This window comes from Pholcus phalangioides, unplaced genomic scaffold (genome assembly GCF_987345545.1).
Source record: "Pholcus phalangioides strain wild (caught in Gottingen) unplaced genomic scaffold, Ppha-v1.0 ptg000015l_1, whole genome shotgun sequence".
NCBI classification, from domain to species: domain Eukaryota; kingdom Metazoa; phylum Arthropoda; class Arachnida; order Araneae; family Pholcidae; genus Pholcus; species Pholcus phalangioides.
Window position 1 is genome coordinate 78,366,697 of NW_028301608.1, and position 24,562 is coordinate 78,391,258.

The 24,562-nt window shown below is 34.8% G+C and overlaps 1 protein-coding gene and 1 long non-coding RNA gene across 2 annotated transcripts; one reads left to right on the top strand and one right to left on the bottom strand.

Annotated features, from left to right (window-relative positions):
- Positions 1-333: 333 nt before the first annotated feature.
- Positions 334-18,668, top strand: LOC149076748 (PRKR-interacting protein 1 homolog). Its single transcript, XM_089244390.1, has 8 exons — positions 334-588; positions 3,096-3,174; positions 4,303-4,403; positions 5,622-5,707; positions 7,502-7,548; positions 7,854-7,928; positions 11,376-11,456; positions 16,995-18,668. The coding sequence occupies exons 1-7, from the start codon at positions 502-504 to the stop codon at positions 11,435-11,437; spliced, it is 537 nt and encodes a 178-aa protein (XP_089100516.1). The 5' UTR covers positions 334-501; the 3' UTR covers positions 11,438-11,456; positions 16,995-18,668.
- Positions 15,970-22,617, bottom strand: LOC149076749 (uncharacterized). The gene is made up of 2 exons (XR_016194095.1): positions 22,228-22,617; positions 15,970-18,578 (listed from the first exon to the last, which is right to left on the bottom strand). It is a non-coding gene; the product is annotated as an uncharacterized LOC149076749 (long non-coding RNA).
- Positions 22,618-24,562: the final 1,945 nt, after the last annotated feature.

Here is a 24,562-nt window from a genome sequence, read left to right on the forward strand (position 1 = left end):
TCACAATATAATTTGAAAAATAATTTTAATCTTTGACTTCAATAAAGAATAAACATTCAAGTACACTTCGTGTAAAATATGGGAAAAACCGGGACACTTTTGCCAAAAAGTCGGGACGGCTAAAAATACAGCAAATACCGGGACTGTCCCGGGAAATACGGGACGTATGATCACCCGAAAGGTACTTGAAATGACATTAAAAAAAAGAGGACGGTTGGTAACTTTTGCTGATTCAAACTGATACTCGTAAAGTGCTGTCATCTATGTCTCTTATTTAAAACCAGAAATCGATGACGTAGAATTCAAGGAGGATTAGAGTAGTAGAGATTAGAGGTTAAAGCCGACCTGACGTCCGTGCAGTAAACAAACATTTTTCGCATGGTCGTCGCCAAGTCTCATTTGTTTAATCTTCGTAAGTGTTTGAACAGTCGTCAATGATAGTCGATCATTGACTTGGTATCAAAGCTGTATAAAGAATCTCGAGCCGCTTTGCTTGGTATCATGTCAGACGAGACTAATAAGCCGGTTGTTCCTAAAACGGCCATCGATCTGCAGAAGATGAAGCTCGAAAAGCTGATGATGAACCCCGTAAGTATCATTTGAGTTCACAGTTTTTAATTTTGCGATTGATTGATTCGTGTTTTCCCATTCATTCTCTCTGTCAAAGGTTTTCACTCCACTAGTTTACTAGCTGCTCGCTTGCAGGGATAAAACCTGTTTACACGCGTTATGTGGTTTAGTAAATCGGCAGGTTTTCTGTTTTCAAGTTTCTAGTGCGGAATGTTCAAGTTGTTATACAGTTTTTACGAATTTTCTCATCTTAAAATTGCATGTGTATAAAATAGGTTGTGTTATTTATGGAGCAACGCTAATAAGACCCTGAGATACAATAGTTCATAATAAGCGTGTAAATTTATGAAATGAAGCTTCTCTGATGGGACCTTGATCCGATGTGATGCCAAACTCGTTATAGCGCCTTTATATATATTCTTAGGGACGGATGGGTGTTAAAATGGAGTTCAGTACCATGTAGGGTGTTGTTACAAAATTCTTTATGTTGAAATTTTGATAGTTGTGGTATCAACAAACCTATAACATCTGGTTGGTAAGTATACTAGCTTTGTGCAATTGAACTTGCTACTACTAAACCATACATGCACCTTGTTCATATTCCTCTGCTGAACTTATAACAAATTGGTACATGTTGTATTGTGTGTGCAGTGAACCTGAAGTCAAGTTTGTTTCTGTGTAATGCTTGTTATCTATAGTGCCGCCATCTGTTTTTCTAACTATGAGTAAAGTGTAATGAGTGAATAACCAGTAGACCGGTTGCTCTTTGTGGCGAGACTTTCTAACAGGGAGATAGGCTTGCATTCGCGTCTTGAAGTTGGGAACCACAGAAAACCAACTTCAGCCAACCACCACTGTGGTGATGGTGGGGTTTGAACCCGGGTCCTTGCGATGCAAGTCCATCACTATGACCACTCGATCACCACAGCGGCCAATTGAACTTTCTGAACTAGTTTCAACAGGCTCACTAGCTGCTTTCCTAATTTTATCATGCTACACTATTTGTGAGGATCCAGGTTCAAACCTAGTTTTCAGCACCATAGCCGTCAGCTGAAGTTGGGTTTTTTTTTTTTTTTTTTGTGGTTTTTGAACTTTGAGGTGCGAATGTTAGCCAGTCTCCCATTTTAAATAGTCTCTTCGCAAAGAGCAGGCAGATGTCCACTGCTATGTTTACACAGTGCTTGGCAAATGGAAAAAATATTTAGGTGCCAGCCTAATTACTTAGGAACCAAGGTGACCTGGTATTTGTCCTGCCCTGTACTCACAGAACATGAAAGTTCAGGCATTTGGCATTTTCATTTCAAAATATGGAAAAGAGATGGCAATACCGTATTCTAAAATGAAATAGAAATAGCTCTAACAGCATTAATATGTTAGGACCATGCATATTCACACGCGCAATACATTCCAGCATGTACCAATTCATTAGAAATTCCCCACAGGATTGTTTGAGTTACATGAATTGTTAAGCAAAAAGAAAATCCTGTTGTGGTGGTCGAGTGGTCAGAATGACGGACTCACATCCCAAGAATGCCGGTTCGAACTCTACCACCACATTAGTGGTTGGCTGAAGTTGATTTTCTGTGGTTCCCATCTTCGAAGTATGAATGCTAGTCGATCTGCCCATAAAAAAAATCTTGCCGCAAAAAGCAACAGGCTTACAAATGGTATACATATTCCGTCATTACACTTCACTTCTGAAAAAACAGACACAACACTATAATACACTCAAACTGTTAGGTACATACATTCATACTTCCGGCACAACTCATTTGGTAATAAATTGCCATGACAGACTTGCATTGTGAGGACCCGGGTTGAAACCCACCATTGCCACAGTGGTAGTCGGCTGAAGTTGGTTTTCTGTGGTTCCCAACTTTGAAGTGCAAATGTAGGCCGATTTCCCTGTTAAAATGTCTTGTCACAGAGAGCAACAGACCTGCAACAAAAATCATCAATCATCACACTTTAGTCATAGTTTGAGAAATTGGTGGCAGCACTGTACAAGTTTACATAACAAGCATTACACAGAAACAAACTTAACGTTAGATTCGCATACATTCCAACATGTACCAATTCGTTAGAACTTCCGCAGAGGAATATGGTTGAGGTGCATCTATGGTTTAGTAGTAGTAAATTGACCATCCATGGCAATAGACTTTAGTTGTGCTCGATTTGAAAGAAAGGTTAAGTAAAATGTAGCTGTCTTAATTAGGTGGGGAAAGCATAGGCGGAGTCAATATAACTAAAGATACAAACGTAAAAAAATATGGTCTTAGTCATGTACGAAACATTATATTTTAAATATTTTATTGCTTTATTATCATAGTTTTATTTAAGTGTGAAAAATCTGTACAGAACATAAAAACTTACAGGCCTATCGAAAATGCAGATTTCCAGATATGACCATATATTGCCAGAGGAACAACTGTTTTTGGGCTAGTGGTATTATTATCTAGTGATGCCATTAGTGACTATTCAGTGAGTGTACCTATGCTAATTTTGTTTTTAACTTTTTGTTGCAGGATAAACCTGTTGTGATTCCGGATAGACCAAAAGAAAAAAAATTACACTCTGTCCCAGAATTTGTGCGGAACGTGATGGGTAGAGGATTTTTTTTCATTTTTAATTCATTATTAATGTGTTACAACTTTCTGTGTTACATCTCTTTCATTTTCAACAAACGGAACCTCTTATGATAGTTTAGACCAAGAGTGGCCAACCCGCAGCACGTGTGCCACAAGTGGCATGCCATGGTATTGGTAGTGGTACGCAAATGCTTTTCCAAAATTAAATTCTATTCCTTTTTCAATCAAAGAAATTCCCTTCAACTTTTAAAAAATACTTTTCTTATGAATGATGGTATTGTAGGCTTCCACACCTATATTAAGTGTGGTGTATATTTAGTATAAAATAATAACTGTATGTGATGACTAGGATTTTTATGCTCTAAAAACTTGTATAAAAAAATGTATTTATACTCTTAAAAACTAAATATATGCCGTATAAAACCAAAAATATGTCCAAATTTTTTTTTCATTATCTGAAATAACATTAGTATCTGATGATGAGAAAAGTTGATACAGTCTAAGCTACCATTACTGATTGTATGAATTCTTAGTTTTACTAACTAACCTTATTGAGCCAAAATTTCCCTCAAGAATTTCCCTCTAGTTTGAGCAAGTTCCCCCACCCCACAAATTCAGGGTTATTTCATTTATAAGTAAAAGTGGCTATCCAAGTGCTATAATGATTGATAGCCAAGTGCTATCCAAGTACCTATCCAAGTACTGTATTTAGATTTAGAAGAATATTGCACAAATAAAAAAAATAGATAATTCTTTTCTTTTTTTGATAAAACTCAAAATTTCTCACGAACGCTAAAAAATCCCCCCCCCCCCATTTTCCAATTTTAGCCAATTTTTCCCATGATATAACATCATCAGATGAATAATAATCTATTTGCAGCTGCACGCCAGTGTCGTAAGTGTTGCTGATGGTTGAAGAACCTGAATTTCAGGATTTGTTACCAATCAACATTGCATTTTTAGTGCATAAAAATCCAAGTCCATATGTGTAAAGTTGGAGCAAAGCTTAGGAACAGATATATTTAACACTTGAATACACATGATATATTATTTACCTAGAGTGTGAGAATTATCGTCACATCATCATTAAAAAAAATAAGTCTTTTGTCGGCCGCATCATCTTTCTCACATATATCTCTTGTAGGCTCGAGTGCTGGAGCTGGAAGTGGAGAATTTCATGTTTATCGCCATCTTAGGAGGAAGGAGTATTCGAGACAGAAAATCATTGATGAAATGGCTCAGAAGGTTTGCATGCATATTTTTAAACAGCATATCTCTACCTGTATAAACACACCAATAAGTAATTAACTGAAATGATATTGCTCGATAATTAGCATTTATTTCTGATGTGTATAAGAGCACAGTCAATGCATGTGTTAATATCAGGAATGTAACTATGATTTTTGTGGGAGGAGGAAAACATAATTTTGCCACCACTTCCACTGTATATTTCATTAATTTTTTAACAATATTTTTGTTCTCCCCTAATGTCCCCCCCCCCCCCACTATTTTATTTGTGGCTCTGGTTGAAAAACATACTGCCTGGGAAGATATTTCAATTGCATAAATTTTGAAGGAAAAGAAAAGGATGCTTTGTTTGGGAAGATACTTGCAAGAAAACAAACTTAGTACATATCTGTATGCCAGAGGTAAAATGCACACAAAAGGGAAATTTTCAGGAGAGCCATTTAAAGGGGTTTTTTTTCCTCTTTTGGTATGTCTTTCTGTAGAGCGTGCTTATTTTATAAAGTGAATATCTCTGTTATTTATTGAAATAGGACTTCATTACACTACGCATAGGTATAGGACTTCATTACACTACGCATAGGTATAGGACTTCATTACACTACGCATAGGTATAGGACTTCATTACACTACGCATAGGTATAGGACTTCATTACACTACGCATAGGTATAGGACTTCATTACACTACGCATAGGTATAGGACACTAAACTACTGCAAAAGTTACAGCTTTCTCTCAGTGTATTGATGGAAATGGAAATAGTGTCTTTACTTTCAGCTTACAGATATATGTATATCAATGAGATAAGTAAGGCAGTTCATGTATCATACAAAGTGTATCAAGAATAACTTCTAAAATAGATTGTTAAAAATAAATATTGAAATAAAAATAAATTGTTGTTATCAAGGTTCCAATATAATTAGCTTTTGTGTGCAGGAAATAACTGTAGCGTGAAAAAATTACAATGATCTTAAATGTGTTTTCTCTCACAACGTAAAGAAAAATCCAAAACAGATATTTTCTGGTCATTTAATTTCCATGATCCAAAAATAAATTACACCACTGATGAAGTTTTGGATATTTTCTTTTACTTACGAAACACTCATCTTGCTGATGTGTAAAAAAAATAATAGTAATTTAGGGGTTTCTATATCACATAGTAGCTCTTATTAAATACCCTTTGCTACAGATCATATAATGGATACAATTTTATTAAAGGAACAATTGGACAAAGATTTCATAAAGAAGATAGAAGACAATAGAAAGTTGATGGAGCAGAAAACAGCTAAGAAAAGAGCTAAACGGTCAGTTACATCAACCTGTTGTGTAATAACACTTGATTGTTTTTAACATCCCCATTCTGTTCCAATAAAAATTTTTATCACATATATCTCTGCAAACTTTTTCTAAATATTGATACTTTGCAGCAAAGTATCAAACTTTCAGCACTCTGGATAAATTTGCTTTTATATAGCAACTTATTTTCCCATTAAAAAAATGGTAAGAATTAAACTTCTTATAGAAATTTAGATATCAATCCATGCACTTTTCTGTCCTGCATGCTTACATGGCTAGGCACAGTGAAAATGCTTCCACCCGTGTAAAATTTTGAAATACATTATAAGTGGATATGGCATTTTGCCAGTGGCGTATCCAGGTATTTGTCAGTGGGGGAGTGAAATATAATTAGGCGTCTTATTCTGTTTCTCATTTAGGCACAATTAAAATAAATTTTGAGTATACAAAGAAATTTCTTGCTAAAATTTCAACCTTCTCAAGCAAAAAATTTCCCTTTCGACTTAATTTTTCCCACACATTTCGAAAATGTGCTGCCATCTACTGAGGGAAATGTGTAGGCAAGTGTTTTGCACTGCATTTTTTCATAAAATTCTTTTGTTTGATGAGCTCTCAAAATATTTCCCATGCGTTACCATCACTGCACATGTGCAGGAAATGCATGCAGATTTATATGACCTTGAATTTTCTGCATGTCCTCAAAGGGCAGCACCTTGTCCTCAACGCCAATGCAATAGCCTGTTTATATGGGAAATTAAAAAATAAGAGAGAAATTCGTCTCAAACACCGTTGGAAAAAACCGCCATCTGCAAAAGCTAAAAACGTCCAATTTGGCGGGAAAACTGCCAACCTGGCAACTATGTTTTCTTCACTCTGCAATAGGGAAAAATTGCAAAGGATTATGGGAAAGTTGTATGCACCGCGAAAATCTCCAAGAAAGAGAGAGGATTTAAATACAGTATTTCCTCCTCTTTCTTTACTCTTTCTCTACGGGGGGGGGGGGGGGGAAGTCGTCAAGCCAGTGCTGGAACTCCCAATGCTACCGTAATATTGTACATGTAAAGTGGGCTAATATGAATTGAACACAAATCCCCTCCCCCTCATAATTATCGCAATTATTGAAGGATACACTAGTCATTTTTAGGAAGGTAGGCGCCAATGTTGGCAGAATTTTAATTGGGGGAGCATTTGCTGCCCCCTCCTCCCTGAGTACGCCACTGCATTTTGCCCTTCTGCATACAGAAGAACAGTTCCACACATGTAAAATAGAAATTAGGGAGAAAGTTGAAACCATGCTTGACAAATGCCAACATCTTAAAGTTGTCACTGTAGAAATACTTTTCTCTCAAGAGAAATAATTTGAGTTCAACTCAATTATAGGAATAAATTTCTTTATGGTGACATAAATAAGGTTAAATGAGGTCAAAAAAGATTTTTGAAGCTGCAATATGCACAATTTGTGGACTACTAATTTAAATCAATTTCTGTTTAACAAATTTTCTCCCTTCTCATAAAGGTCTTATTGAAAAGGGAACTTGATTTATAAAAATATTAATCAGTTTCTATGCTATAAATAAGGTTCATGTATGTGTAAATATATGTTGGTGCTAATATTCAAAGTGGACTTATACTTCAGAGTGTAACTAAACGACTTGGCCAATGACAAATTTGCTGGCCATTTCACAAAGTGGCTAGACTTGGGACGTTGATTTTATATTTTACAAGATGTTCTCTTACTTGATGCCAAAAAAAAATATCTTTTCAAGCTTTGACTAAATTTTCCATCTTGTTTACTTTTTTAGCTTGAAGAAAAAAGAAAAATCGAAAATGAAAAGATATTCAGAAAAAGGTATTGTTTGTTTACATGATGTGTAAACCAACAGATTTTTGTTTAGTTCTAGCAGTAATTTTTTGTGATACTTTTCCAATTTGTTTGTGGGAGTAACCTGTACAAAGTAAATTACGGCTCTTAGTTTTACTCAGAAAACTGTACCTAGAATTCGTAAGTAATAATAGGCAATAAAATAGAAATTTGAATTGAATTATAGCTATAGAGCATTTGTGATTTGATACAGGGGTTTTTCTCACATTCCTTTTCTTTAGCTACCATATTTCATGGAAATAACTCAGATTTTTGGTTGTATTTGTTTTTAGAGAAATCAAAGAGTGAGAATGCTGTGGTAGATTCAGCCGGAAGCAGTTGTGGCAACCAGTCTGATTCAGAAAATGGTCATTACATACTTTCTTTTCAATAATTCATACATCATTTTATATTTGATATTCATATAATAGACTAGCTATAATTCCTAGTTTTGCCCGGTTTTCTTCAATTTCTGGGAGGATTGAAAAAATAACAAATTTTATAAACGTTTCAAAGCATTGCATGGTGTCACCAATGATTTTGGAATAGTCGCTCTACCTTGTATGTTTGCTGCATGCAGTTCACTGCGGATAGTTTTTGTCGATACACCTTCCTGTAGATGTGTGTTCATATCAGATGTTATCTGGGATGCTGTTATCTTGTGCTTTCTGGCCACAATCCGCTTCAAAATCCTTCTGGGTTTATCAGCCATCTTCGACTTTCAACCACTGTTATGCTTGGTAGATGATGCCTTTCCCTGTTTGTTATTGGCTGTCATTACCATCGACACAGTACTTCTCCCTTCACCAACAAGGGTGGCTGTTTTCATTACTGTGGCTCCGGCAAGACGGGCTCCAACAATCATGCCTCTTTCAAAATCTGTTAGGTCAGCCATAGCGAAGTTTTAATGCCCCAATAAATATCACATCCAAATGCTATCACTTCTATGACTAGACTGATATGTGCACATTCTTGCCTGCTAGATGGCACTCTTCCACACTAAAGGGCGGGAGTATAAGACAGGTTCCCTCGAGTGTTGTTTTTTTCACAGGTGTTCATATTATTTTGTCCAACCCCTGTATACATGCACAGAAAATCAATTTTATATACATGGATTAGCCATAATACACTTGTTCAAAATATATCATATAGATATTCATACCCGGTACTCCGGAAACAATGAAAGAGAGCATGCTGGGAAATACCTACATTTTCCCGCATTCTGAGAAATTAGAACTACAAATGCCAGATGATTAGATGAGCCAAATGAAAATATAATTAAGTAGACTCTGAAGCATTTTTTAATTCTTTGAGATCATGTGTATAAAATTGTAATAAGTGAAGCGAAAAATCAAAGCATCGTATAGCAAAACATGCTTATACACCAGTGGTTCTTCACCTTTTTTTCCATCCGGCACCCCAGTGTAATGCGACTTACCTTTCTGCACCCCCTTAGATAATGTGTTTTCTGTCTGTTGGAAAATTTATTTTTTCTGTAATTAATTACATTAATTATCCCTTAATTAATTTCCATAAACTCTTTTACTTATTATTCAATGCTGTTTTCAGTTAATGTTAAATTTTGGCTTCTCTTTTTATGAAAATTAGTTCAAAAACTAAACCAATAAAAAGTTACTATTTTTTAACATTTTTTGAAATTTGGGAAAAAGGTTTAATAAATACTGTTCCCCGTATTGATTCCAACCTGGTGTGTATCCAGAATCATGTATCAGAAGAGATGAATAAAAATCTTTTTTAAATCATCCCATATTTTATGGAACAGACAAATTTTCCCATACTGTTCAACTCTTGGAAGGGGTGATCATTCCTATCCGCCCCCGATGGATCCACAGACATATTCAGCTATGAATGGAGCCGAGAGAGATATCTTCAGCTACGAATCAGGTTTGAGAGAAGCATCCTCGCCCTGCGAATGAAGCCACCAAGGCAGATAACTTCAGCTGCAAATGGAGCAAAAGCATGCATCTTCAGATTCAAATGAAGTGTAGGCAGACATCAGCTTTTTCAGCTGTGAACAGAATGGAAGCTGATATTTTCAGTTGCGAATGAAACAGGCAGACATCTTCAGCTTTGAATGGAGTGGAGGCAGGCAGATCCAAGACAATTTGATTATTAATGGTGCTGTTTTTTCAATAGGAAGTATGATTGCTAATGGAAAATTAAACTTTTGCAATACAAATTTCAAATGACAAATTTTCTACAGACAAAAGAAAAGCAGACTACACAAATAAGGTATTGAAATGCCAGTATAATTCATATTTCTTGTGAATAGAAAAATTCAATTTCTATCATAATTTCAATTTTTCTGAATAATCAGTCAACATGCAATTTTTTAAATTTCGACCCCCCCCCCCCCCACCGCCTTCACACCCCCGGTCAAGAACCCCTGTTATATACAATGCAAAAGTGACTGTATATTTCTTCAATCTTTGAACATGCAAAAAAAAAAAGAAAATATCCGTATTTTGGTAAATCTTCACCAAAAACTTTTTACCACTGTTTTAGAGGTATTCAGAAAACTGGATTGGGATGAGATAGGAATTAGAATGAATGGAGAATTTCTCATACATTTTAGTTTTGCCAACGACATTGCTATTATCAGAAGTAATTCAGATGAACTAGAAGAAATGATACAAGAACTGGTGAAGCCAAGTATTCAGATGGGTTTAGAAATGAATCTGAAAAAGACGAAAGTCATGTAATAAGTGACTTCTTTGCTTTGAAGAAAAAGATCTTGCTCAATACATGGACAATGTAATCATTAATGAAATAAACAGAAGATTCAGGATCGGATGGAGCACTTTTGGCAAAAACTGTGTAATTCTGAAGAGCCACGTGCCATGGTGTCTGAAAAGAAAAGTGTTTAACCAGTGTGTGTTAAGCACTGACTTATGGAGCTGAAACATGCACACTCACAAGCAAAACAATACAATGACTACAGAATGCATAAAGGAGCATGGGAAGATGTATGTTAAGCATCACAAGGAGAGACAAAAAACGAATCACCTAGATAAGAAGCTGCACAAAGGTATATGATATCATGGAAAGAATTAAACATTTAAAATGAAAATGGGCTGGACATATTGCAGGAAGACTGGACAAAGATGGACCACAAGTATTCTGGATTGGTATTAAATGTCTCAGAAGACGTCCCCAAACAAGATGGATTGATGAGATCTGAAAAGTGGCTGTAGTCAACTGGATGGCAGAAGCATCAGACAGAGTAAATGGAAAAATTTAGGGGAGACCTTCATCCAGCAGTCGATTGAAAATGGTTGATGCTGATGATAAATTAAATTAGGGAAATTAGTAAGTGTTCGATTATCATTATTGTTATCATATTTCTGGGCAAAATGTTTGCTACAGTGAGAAACTATCATTTTATTGTGATTTGCTTATTTATGTAGTACTTAATATTTATTGATATTGGTCTTTTTTGAATTTATTCAGTGATCCTCATTAAACCTTGTTTTCCCCAGCATGCTAGGAATGGACCAGACTTTAAAATTCAAAAAGCTGGTGCACCCTGATTTGCTGGGGGGGATGGGGGGGAGAGGAGGAGGATGTCTCCGATTTTTTTGTGCTAATATGGGGAGAATATGTTGCATGTATTCAGTGTTCAGTGTATTAGAATCAATTCTTCAATTTCAATCAGATGTATCTGAGTTGGGGGGGGGGGGTCAGAATAAGGTCCCGAGGATAGAGCATGGTCACATAAATTTTTGCATTATATGAAACATATTCTTTCATCCAACAATTTTTTCTTGATTTGTTAATTAATTAATGTCTTCTAGATGAGGAAGCAAAGTCTAGTACATCGGAAGAATCTGATGCAGAGCAGACACCAAAGAGTTGATTTACCAATTTTCTTCTCTGTAAGTATGCCAAGTTGAGCATTATAGTTTTTCCATGCAGTTTAACTTTTTAACTTGGCACTTATACTGTTCAGAAACACTTTTGTCATAGTTTATTTATTTATGCATATTTCAACAGGCAAAGTATTGCCCAATTATAGAGATGGACAAGATATATACAATAAAATACAAATACATAAACAAACAGAATGGAGATTAACACAATACAAAAAATACATAAAAACCTGATACGGAAATCCAAGACAGATTGATTCATAGATGCAGGTAAATAATGGTGATGTTCAAGAGGACACAAATTTGGTAGAAAAAAGTATGCATGCAAACAAACAGAATGAAATTTCAATATTGAAACCAGGAAACATGTTTACACTGTGCGAGCACTAATGATGATAGGCACATTCAATAATCACATATCATGACTTTTGATAAATTCTCTTATACTTGATATATCTGGTGTCACAGGACATTGATTATATACATTACACATCTCAAAAATAGGGGACCATCACAAAATATTTGTTTGAAGTCTGCCAAACAAACATGTTGGGAAAAGTCTGCCAAACAAGCCTATTTCAAACTGGCACAGAAAAGTCTACAAGTTGAAGAAGATCACAATCATCAATTAATTTATTTACAATTTTGTAAAAAAATTGAAGGTAACTTTTTCTTTGGCATTCTAATTGAAAATAAAAACATATCGCAGTTCATTAGTACACATGTTACCAATCAGCGTTCAAAATCATTGGTGGTCCACTAGTCCGAGACCACTGATTAAACAGTCGGGCCACCAAAAAAAAAAAATTGTGGTGGTCTGGGGGACCAGTAGCAGGAAACTTTGCACCCCTCTCCCCGTGGTGATCATGGAAAAAATTTCCTACAGGAGAATCTCCAATCTGCAATGGATTTTGCACCCCATTGATAGTATATCACTCTTCTAAATGTTAATGTGTTTGGGAAAATTAATTATTATTGTTATTATTTAGAACAGATTTCGTTTAGCAAACCAGTCTTGATGCCTGCGGACCAGTAGGTTCTCGTATTCGCTGGTCCGTGGGACCAGTGACTTTTACTTCTTAATTCTAATGCTGCCAATAACAATGATGTTTATTACCCCACAGTCACCACCGTGATGGTCGACTGAAGTTGGTTTTCTGTGGTTCCAAATTTCGAGGCACAAATGTGAGCCGATCTCCCCGTTAAGAAGTTTTACCCACAGAGAGCAACAGGCTAATGGTGAAATTATTTAATCATTACACTTCACTCATAGTTTGTAAAATTCATGAAAGATGGCAGCACTACACATAACAAGCATTACACAGAAACAAACTTTACATTAGATTCCCAACATGTACATACACATTCCATCATGTACCAATTGGTTAGAAATTCCGCAGAGAAATGTGCACGAGGTGCATGTACAGTTAAGTTGTAGTAGTTCATATTAGTACTTAAGCCATTAATGTAAACGTGGAATTGCCTGTAAAACATGTGTTGCAGAAACCTGTTCTGGACTCGTTCTAGCATCAATGAGTATAGATTGTTGTGTGAACTCCTATAGCAGTGCAATATTCGTTTCAGGAGCGCATAAATAATGAAAAGTGTTGCAATTGATTTGAAATTGTTGCTGTTCGTCACAACAAATCCTAACAGTTATAAGCACTTATTGGTGAGATTATATATATGGTTGGGGTGAATGTAAGCTTGGAGTCAAAGAAAACACAGTGGTCTTTGGTAACCGAAACATATTGAAGGATCGGATACACCCCGCTTCCCATCTCAAGGAGATATTGAAGCGTTAACCGAAACACAACAGATTGAGACTCCATCAATAGTGTAGTCAAATTCATTCAATGACAGTTTCCTTGTATAGCTAATGACGTAGCATTTAAGAATATTGAGCTGGAAGAAATTGCCACTACTCCAATCATGGAGAGACTCTAGGTCTCTTTGTAGAACCATGCAATCTTCCAGTCTGTCAACCTCACAATAAATTTTCATGTCATCAGCATACATCAGACACTTAGATGCACTGAAGAAGGTCATTCACGAATATTAAGAAAAGCAATAGTCCAAGATTCAAATCCTGGGGAACACCTGATCCACTGGCATACTTTGTTGAAATTATGTTATGAAATACAACTTGGGATGTTCTCAAATTTAGGTAGCTGGTGACCACCCAATAGAGTTCTTGGGCACATTCATAGAACAGAGTTTGTAAAGTAGTGTCAGGTGATTTATTTGGTTGAATGCCTTAGTGAAGTCCGTGTAAGTGACATCTGTCTGCTTGTAGGCGCAATTGGATATTTGATTTAAAAAATTTGATTTGATGTTTGATTTAAAAAATTTGATTTGATGTTTGATTTAAAAAATTTGATTTGATGTTTGATTTAAAAAAATTGATTTGATGTTTGATTTAGAAAATTTGATTTGATGTTTGATTTAAAAAATTTTATTTGATGTTTGATTTAAAAAAATTGATTTGATGTTTGATTTAAAAAATTTGATTTGATGTTTGATTTAAAAAATGTGACTTGATGTTTGATTTAAAAAATTTGATTTGATATTTGAATTCAAAAGTCTGAGAAAAGTTGGAAAATAACAGCACAAAGTAATGAATAATGCTTCTTTCCTAACTTTTTCTGACTTTTGAATTAGAATATCTCAACGAATATTATCCTAAGAAACACAAAATTTTATTTGTTGGCCTCAGGAAAGATAGAGCATCAACTTTCTGTTTGGGTTTTTGAGGACGGGTGTCCATATAAATAGTTATTTTTTTTATTTTAATAACTATACTAACTCTTTGCAACATGAATGACATGTCTGGGTCCCACTTGTTATTTGGATACTTTTTCTAATTGGAAATATGCCTCTAGGATAAACGGTTCACAAGTACAATGTGGCTAAGAGAATTAAATAATCACCCTGTATAAAGAAAATATGTCTGCGCTTCTGTTGCGCAGTGGTCTAGCAGGCTTGCTGAGAGCCACTGTGGTAGTCAAGTGGTCATAGTCGCAGACTCGCATGAGGACCCAGATTCAAACCCACCATCGCCACGGTGGTAGCCTGAAGTAGGTTTTCTGTGGTTCCCAACTCCAAAGTGTGAGTGCAAGCCAATCTCCCCGTTGAAAAGTCTTGCCACAGAGAGTAACAGGCCTATAACAGTGCAATTATATACCCCATCTTCAGCTCTCTTCAAGCCCTACCCATGAGAGGGAGAGAGTGGTTTTGGGTGTCCTCTCTTGAGAGCACCTCAAGACCCCTCTTGTTGAGCCCCAGTACACTTCACTCAGAGTTAGAAAAATTTATGGCAGATGGTAGCACTACACATAACTAGCATTACACAGAAACACGCTTTATGTTAGGTTCACAACACGGACACACACATTCAAACATGTACCAGCTCGTTAGAAGTTCCGTAGGGGAATGTGGACGAGGTGCATATGTGGTTTAGTAGTAGTAGTAGTAGTAGGCTTGATGGAAATGCAAGAGGATGGTGGTTTGATTCCCCCATAGAGGCCTGCAAATTTTCTATCCGAAAATTATCTCTGCATCATATCCAGTCTTTTGTAGTTTGTATCAAAAGCAAAGAGAAACATATTTTTTTCTCAATATCAAATGATACAAGCTTAAGCTTTACTAGTTAAATCTTTTATATAAACTTTTTGAAGTTCAGATTAGTGCACAACATTCTCTATTGCTTAAAGTTTGCAATTCTTTGATACAAATATATACAAATACAAGGCCACAACAAGCAGAATGCCCAAAGAGGTGGCTGAAAAAAAAAGATGCCCATAATATGGAGCAAGAGAGATCATATTTCTCTAAAATATAATAATCCAATTAAAAATGCAATTATAAAAACTAAAACTGTATATACATGATAAAATATAACACACTGCCCATAAAAAATATTTATGGTTGTCCTATCTAAGTATGGATAGCTTCTCAATTTACCCCATCATGTTGATATTATTATTTTTTTCAAATGTGTCAGTTGTGTTAGAATTCACTACCACCGGGGAGAACTTGATTGTTTTGTTGTTGTTACTGTTCACTAAATGTCGGCAACAAACACTTTTGTGTACTTTCACTCACTAAATAAGCAAGAAATTTTTACAAGAATTAAGGAATGTAATAATTAAAGAATTATTATTTATTCTGTTGCTAAGGGTGTAGCAAGAACATTCTGTAATGCTGTAGTTCTTGGAATGAATAAGCTTCATATCAAAATAAACTTCCCTGATATAAAATCTAAATCTTTGCATAATGTATTTAATTACCATTTATGCTTGTGTGTAAGGTTAGTTTTTTTTTCTTCAAAACGAAAATTGTCCCCATTATATATATAGGCTTATATAGGAGTAATTGATTTCTTCCTTTGCAAACAAATATTTCTTAGAAGATATTGCCTGAATGATAGTATCAATCCAGAATCCTCAAAATTATATTAATTGAATTAATATTTGAAAGTAATGTGTTAAAATTCAATGAAAATGAGACAACACACAAATATTTTGCGGGAAAGTTTTATTGTAAATTAAAAATTTTGCACACTTACATATACTTGGGCTGTATCATGCACAAAACCATGCTGTTAATAACAGTGGTCAGAACCGTATTTTACACTGACTTTCCGAAGGGTATTCTTTCCCTATTTATGGTTTTACAAGGACGGAATAAGGTGCTCATTTTTTTTTCATTTGATGGTTGGTATATGTAAAGGACGCAGCCTCGCATTTAACATGATTAAAAATATAATTTTCCAATTTGTGGACATTTTTTCATCTTTACTATCAAGCATCAATAAATAATTATAATTGCTATTAATGTTTATGGTTTTTGTATAGAAAATACAGGCATCTGATAATATGGCAAACTGGAATTAATATTCTAAAAAAAAAATTGTGTTATCACACAGTTTAAATGTGATATAAATGTTTTGGCACCATTTCTTTCCATGCATATTTTGCTTGAACAGCTTTATTATTTTCCTTGGTATTTTTCTTAACAATGTCATAAAAATAACTGGATATTTATCAGTTTTATAGAAAACTCCACAAAAAAAGTATCAATCATATAAGAAAAGCTCAGCTGCATAGGTTCACAGAAAAAAAAGGTTAATATCTTTGGTAAAATGGTTAAAAATTTAGAAAAATATTTCTTTCCTGTGTCATCATTTTTTTCATAAAACTAAAAAATGTCATAATGACATAAATTAATACACCCATCAGAAAAAATAAGAGCAAAAGTATCAATTATTTTCAGATTTTCTGTTGTGTGATATCATTCAGTTTTTGATTTGGCTTTATGTATTAGTTTTGAAAGTTCCATTATTCTGGCATCTTTTGGATCAAATCAAAAGTTTTGACAAAATTGGTTTTTTTTTCTTTTTCTTTCAGAACATCAAACAAGCTCATTATTTGTTCAATAAAAAAATAAAAATAGTTTGTTGGGTTTTTTTCTCATTCAGTTACATTTTCTAATAATTGTTCCCATTCTTAAATATTTTTCTCCTTCATTTTATTGCCCTTACAGGTCATAAAACCAAGCTCATGGAAAAAATGAATCCAGCAAATGAAGGCTGCTGCAAGGTTGAAACATCAATTGTTTGGGATGTTTGTCAATTATTTTTGGTGTTCTGAACCTAGAAAAAAGTATCTGAAAGTTGTTAAATTTAATTGATGTAAAAGTGTTAAGAAATGTGTATGAATTACTGAATATATCTTCAGTTTTGCTGCGAATAATCAGTCATGAAGGCTGATTTCTATTATTAATTTGGTCTTCATCATGCAAAATTAATCTTCTTCAAAATGATATCCTCTTATTTCCTGAGATGTAGTTATAAATTGTCATTAAAAATAATCATTTATGCTCATAGAATTCGTTAAAATGAAATGAATAAAATAGGGTAAGAAGAAGTATATCTTTTATATTATTTCTTTCCATATGTTGATGGTTGAAGTCATTGTTATTTTTTGGTATTAATTCATTAATATTTAATGCTGCTATTTATAAGAAATGACAAAATAAATCACAGCTCTTTTGAAATTACTGAGCCATTAAAACTCAGATGTTATAATACTGCAGTATTTTTTAATCCTAAAAAAAATAAATTATTTAGTTAAAGAAATTGTTTGGAAAGAAAATCCTAAAGTGAATTGTGTAATTGGCTCTTGTAATTTCTCATTAATATTGTTATTAATATGTACTGTTGTTATTATTATTATATATATATCATAGGTGCCAATGCTTCCGATTTTTCAGCCTTATTAAAATCTTGTGGTTGGAAATCTAATTCTTCCGATTTTTCTTATCTTCATAGAAAAATCCCTAAAAGTAATCAAATTAATCTTTGTTTGAATGAAAATCCCTAAAGAAAATACTCTTCCAGTCATTGCAATTTCAGGCTGATGCCAGTTTTCTCAGGAAAAATATGGGGAATCAGGATTTCAAGTAAGAAAAATCGGTAATTGTCACCAAATAGGATGGTTAAAGTAAGCAAATTGTGTAATTATTGCTAAAAAAAATCCTGACAGGGAAAAATGCATCCCAGAAAAACGGAATTTATATATTGTCACCCGTCGAAATTTTAAAAATACCCAGTTTTCCCCTTTTATTTGTTTGACCTGTTTTCTTTGATGGAATCGGTCATCACAGGATAAACTACAGATTTTTCAAGTCTGTGAATTGGCACCTATGATATATATATATATATATATATACACATTTTATTTATGTCATTTAACCTTGTTCTTGATTTTTTTGTATGAAATACGACATGCTAGACAGCAACCTATAATTTTAGTGCATGTAGTGGCAGCATGTTGAGCACTAATTTTTGACATTACGGTATTCTCAAATTGAGCAAATTAGTCAATCTAATATGAACTAAATAAGCAGGACAATTTTCAGCTTCTGTTGCTCACTATATGGATTTTCTACTCATAAGCCTGTGTGTCCCAGTTAGTTTTTCACCAGTTTTCTCATGATCATTCTCCATGTCGTCAGTGAAAGACTTTGAGCGAGCCACCGGAACTTCAGCTGGAAATTGATGAACCTGCTGTGGTCTTTCCATGCTGATTGAGCTGCAGAATGAAGGAGTCTTGCTTGGCTCGATAACTGTAAATATACACAGACAATATATTTGGTTTTCATTACTGTCCCTATTGAATAAAACTCTTATTTTGTCATTAAAAAAATAATCATCTATACATTGTAAATTTCAATACATATATATTGTGTGCTCTTACAAAAATAAATAATTAGCACATTTACATTAAACTCCTCAGAATCCAATTCAATTCCAAAGAATGTTTCTGTGCTTTTACAACTTTAAGGCGTAAATGTGAACTGGTCTCTGGTTTAAAAAGTCTTTCCACAGAGAGCAATCAATATTACAATAAAGCAATCAAGCTTGCAGTGTTTATGTATCATAATGCATTTACAGTGAAACCTCGCTACAACGTTACTGGATATAACGATAAATCTTTCTACAACGATATCCTTTTGAATCTTGCTTGGAATTGCCTATAGTTCAATGTTAAACTCCTCTCGATACAACGATATCCATTACTACAACAAATCCCTCTATAACAATATTTTTAGGAGATTTTTTTGAAAACCGTTACAACGATAATTTTCTATAATTTGCTCAAATTTCGTTTTAAATTTAATTCAAACTTGGTCACTATTTTCTTTTCTAAAGGCGTCTTCTAACCTTGGTCCCACTTCTTCAATTATTGATGAATATGAAACGTTTGCTCCACAGAATCACCAAAAACGCTAAGGAAGTTATCGCTAGTGCTGCTTTCTGTGAAGACACAAAAGTGCAATGCGGCAAACAACTTTACAGGAGCAATGCATTCAACTGAATTTTATTAATCAACTAATGAATTATAATTTTTCGCGGTGAATAAATGCATAGATGCGCATTATCCGATGTTACTAACGATGCTGATTTAGAAAAGTTTTAAAAAATTTTGCTAAAAACATTAGGATAAATTTAATGGCACGGGGTGATAATGTTACCTCTCGATTTAACTATAATTCCTCGGCAACGATATTTTTTTCGGTCCAGAAAGTATCGTTGTATCGAGGTTTCACTGTATATATTATATGTTACCCGCATTCATATATTATTATAAATGCGGGTAAAACTGTTTACTCGCATTTAATGGTGTTTTCCCCCTTTCTCGATTTCGAATATCTCAGTGAATATTAGCACTTAAAAAAGTCTTTTTTTTTTGTTGGCATCGGGAGAGACAGGGCAACAGCTTTCTAATTGGGTTTTTGGGCACAGGGTGCCAGTATAAAATTTCAGTTTTTTTTTACTGCAACCCCTTGCAAAGTGAATGGCGTATCTGGGTTCTCCATGTTAATGGATACTTTTTTAATTAGAAATATGCCTCTAGGTTCTACGGTTCGGCAGTAAAATGCCGTGCATGCTGTTACCTATTCACCCTGTATATAACATGCATTCCTCAGAAACAAACTTCACATTAGTTATGCACAACGCATAAACATTCCGACGTGCAATGGATTCGTTAGAAGTTCTACGAAGGAATGTTTACAACGTGCATGCGTACTTTAGTAGTAGTAGTGCCAACGGATTTTGAGAGAGGTCGCAAGTTGGATACCCACTCAGTCCTTGCCCGAATCTTTCTTAATACAAAAGAAAACGGTGACATATTGTAAGCCCAGAGGACATCGCTTCCTGAGGAAGTCCCTTCCCCGACTCTTTAGCTCAAAAATCTCTCTGCGAGAGACATTAAAGAAAAAATATCTAAAACATTGCTGTTGAGGATCGACTATAAAATGTAGGTTCCAATTTAATTAGCCCTAGTTAGCAGAAAATGACCGTAGAGAGACAAAAATAGATCAAAAGAGCTATGATCATGTCGACGGCCCAGTTCAAAAAAAACATCCGTAGAATTTTTCAGCTATGCACGCCCTGACAGCGGTGGAAAATACCGCAAAAAAAAGCAACAACTCCCAACTCTGCTTATACGCTCCGTACTGTAATTAGATTCACCCGCGAGAGTCGCATCGAAAACACGAATAAATAAGGAAGCGGAAAAAATATTTGCAATTTTCCTGCTAAAGAGAAGCGCATCATCTATGAGGAAATTTCCCTAGACTTTTATGTCGTTAGTTTTGGAACACATTACTGGCGAAAGTCGGGAATGTGATGATGTGTGAGATTTTCCATAATTTCCAGTTGAAAATTCACTTCATTACTTGATAATTAATGCATTAATGGTTTTATAACATTAACAATTGTAATAAATTTATGCCAAATATGACTTAACGATTAATTATTCTTTTTATTTCATATTTTGACCACGAAGCTCGTTTGTGTTCAATCGAGCGGAGAAGGAATATCGTTGTAGTCATTCGGAATCGGTCTGTACAACCAAGTGCACGAGGCCGTAGCGCTCCCCCGAAATGTGAGAAAATGACCGGGAAGAAGGTGGGAAAATCTATTGTTCTATCTCACTGGTTCCCCCCTCCCTCCGAACGAAATTTCTGGCAATGGGTCTGCAAGTGCATAACCAGGTTTCAACATGGGTCTAATAGACTTTCGAGTTCATAAATAGTTTTATGGTGAGATGTATTTTTATTTCTGAACCTCCAACCGTGAATTATTTCCAATATCGCTGCCGTCATGTGTGTTTGAATCATGAAAATTTTATTCTACAGAATTTATAGCTTTCCCGTTATCGCTTACTATCTCATAGATGGCAGTGATAACGGCATCGAATTCGGCGTTGCAATCGATGCGATTCTGAGTGACCTTTCCTTATTTTTCGAAATGTCGAAAGATTTTTTTTTTCTGGTCTCCATCACTGAAATAATTAAAAGTAATCGACTTATCAGAAAAATCAAAGAACTTTAATCAGATGTAATTTCATGTTCATATAAGTAAAATTGAATAGTTTTTCTTCACAAATCAAAGAAAACTGATTTTTTTTTTTTTTTAAAGCAACAGTTTAGTGCAATAAATTATACTCCTTTGTTTTTTAGGCTTTTCTTGATTTGTGCTCTTGCAACTAATGCATTAAATAACGTCATCTTTCTTTCTACTTAGCTTCTTTTCATCGGAATCCCTAAATAAACGATCGTTTTAATAGGGCTATACTGCTTCAATACACTCGTGAAGTAGATTAGAGATTGAATAGATTTCTCTCATCTCTGTTGTTAACGTTAAAAAATTATGAAGGAAATATGTAAAATTGGATTGTTCCAAAAACTTCATGTTAGGACTGCTGCGGAAATATCGAATGTATCTTAAAGTTATTTTTCGATGCTCGTTGATTGACACTAGCAGCTCTACATCACTAATAAATCGTCATTACTTCCAATTGTATCAGTAGTAGTGAACGACACACCCTTTGGGAAATCTAAAATCTAATAAATTTTAGTAAATTCTGTTCGTCAAATATAGTAATTTCTACAATTTTCCTATTGGTATTTCTTGCGTATGTCAGGATATCTGTACGAAAACAAAAATTTGCAAAAGGCACTTTAGAGGGTGGGTTAACTCTTTGCTGTCCTATGTCGTGGTGGAACCGACATCGGGTGAAGAACGGTACTCCATATAGCCCCTATGAATTCGGCTTTTCAACAAAACTCATTAGTCTATTTGAAAAACACAAAAACTAACCTCCAGGGACCTTGTAATCGCGATTGCGGGCACTAATTATTAAGTACCAACGAAGTACATGAACAAACCTCTGAACCGCAAAGGGTAAAAAAAAAAGTTACTTACCGTTGATCTGTATATGATGACCCACGCAAGGCTCGATAATTTTTTCAGCCGCAGTTGATGTGATGCATCCCATTTCTCAGTATTCTTGTAATTATATAGCCAGGCGTCAGATTTAGCCATTCAAGAAGTGTGAGAAAAAAAAATCGTTAAAATTTAGTTTCGTTTTTCGTCGGCGTAATATTTTCAAAAATTTGTATGGACATGTTCGATTTTTTCGACGCGATGCGACGGCATCTCGAACCCATCTGAGGAACGTCTATCACCCTCCTTACGAAGGTGGGCTTTTTTTTTTGTCTATAAATGTGTCTTCAATCGAACGAGAACTAGATTCGTGTCGGGCTGGGGGCCGCCATCAGCTGTTGCATGAACGGGCTCTCGGTGAATGGGCCTCTGAACGGGCCTTCGAACAGAGCGCGAAACGAGTCTCTCCGCCCCCCATTAATGATCTTGGGTATCTTTTGCGATCGTTGTTGCTAGGCAACGGTCTCCTAAGCAACCTATTGGTTTCGTCGGGTCGTTTTCTGGAGCTCCTTCCGTTCTTAGAAAGGGCTCAAAATTACCCTGGAAAACGAAGATTACATTTCATTCAAATTTTGTCTATCTTTCTGCAGTTGCATCACGGCAAATAACATTCACCCAAATTGACAAACCTCCTCAGCCGTCGCTTCATTAGAATTTCTTTCGGTGACCGTAAGGAAACCATTTTAGTTTATAATGTCACAGCAAGAGCTCATGCCCTAAAATTAAATAACTTAGCAATTTAAAGATAAAGATTTTAAATTCGGTATTTGAAAGCACACCAAATGAATGAAAATAATTGTTATTGTTTTTGAAAATATCATTTCAAGGTTAAATAAAAGTCGTCTTGTAACGATGGGAAGTGATTTCGTTTTAAAAGGAAATTTTTCGTCTTAAATCGTAAGGTGTTTCACAAATGGTATCCGAATATAGTAAAAGGTTTTCGCTCGCGTAATCTTGATATTTCCTAAAATCAACAATCTACTGCTTTTCACATTTTATTTTCATCATCAATTTGAGAAACCAAAAACGACAAGAGACTTTTGGCAGACCAAGAAAATCGGTTTAAAGAAAGAATCCGATTTCCGAAATGGGATTGGAATCTTTTTGTTTCTTCAACTACGTATAGAGAAGGGAGTCGAAACTATTTTTATTTTCTCTCGTTACTTAATTCCTTTGGACGTAACGGATTTTGACATATGAAACTATCTAAGAACAATATTTTGAACAATATAATATCAAGGAAGAAAACCTGAGAGCTTTTACATTAAAGGTAAAATTACGGCTTATTTACATTTGCGTAACGTTTGTTAAGATCACAGACGTAAAATAAAGACATGAAATTTATATAACTTATCTTTCGTCCATGGTTAAAGTACCGTACAAGAAAAAAAATCTGAGTATTTCATTCACCCCGAAGGATTTTTTTACTTCCTTTTTCTTGTAAATCCCAATCTCATTAAAAATTTTTTTTCAAAAAGCAATACATTATTTAAGCGTCTCTAAGCAGCTGACTGTTCACATACGCGACATTGGTAGAAAACTTGGAACGATTCCCCCATCGACGGCACAGAGCTTTTATAACTATAACTATAAGCATGTGTAGTTCTGCTGGTGTCGTTCATACACGTATTCATTGGCGTACGCAAAGGGGTTTTGGGGTTCTAACCCCTTCCCCCCTTGAGCCAAGATTATAGTGTTATTTTGCAAGAAAAAAGTAAAAAAAACCTTTCAGAAGAGGGAAAAAAATCTGAAAACCCCCTCGAGAGAATTCTGCGTACGCCTATGCACGTATTATAAAAAACTTCCATTTAAAACGATTGAAACGATGGCACAGCTAATAAACTCCTGTTTATGGGATTTTTCCAGATAGCTTGAAAATTGCTAGTCACACACACCTTTGTATAAAGCAGGTGACATAAACGACTTAAATAATTACAGACCTATTTCTGCTTTGGATTCTGTCTCAAAAATTTTCAAAACATTAATTAGAAATAGACTTTATTCCTTTCTTCATCACTCAAATTTTTTTTCACTTAATCAATTTGGGTTTCTCCCAAATAAAAATACTGAATCGGCCTTATTGGAATTTAGTTATACAGTTGTTAAAAATACTGATAACTCCTATAAAACAATAGCTATTTTCCTCGATATAAAAAAACATTTGCAGTGTGTGCCATAAAATACTTCTTGAAAAATTAAACTTTTGTGGAGTGAGAGGGATTCCGCTGGACCTATTAAAATCCTACCTAACTAATAGACAACATGTGAAATGTTGTGATGTAGTTGATAAGTTAATGAAAATTAATCATGGTGT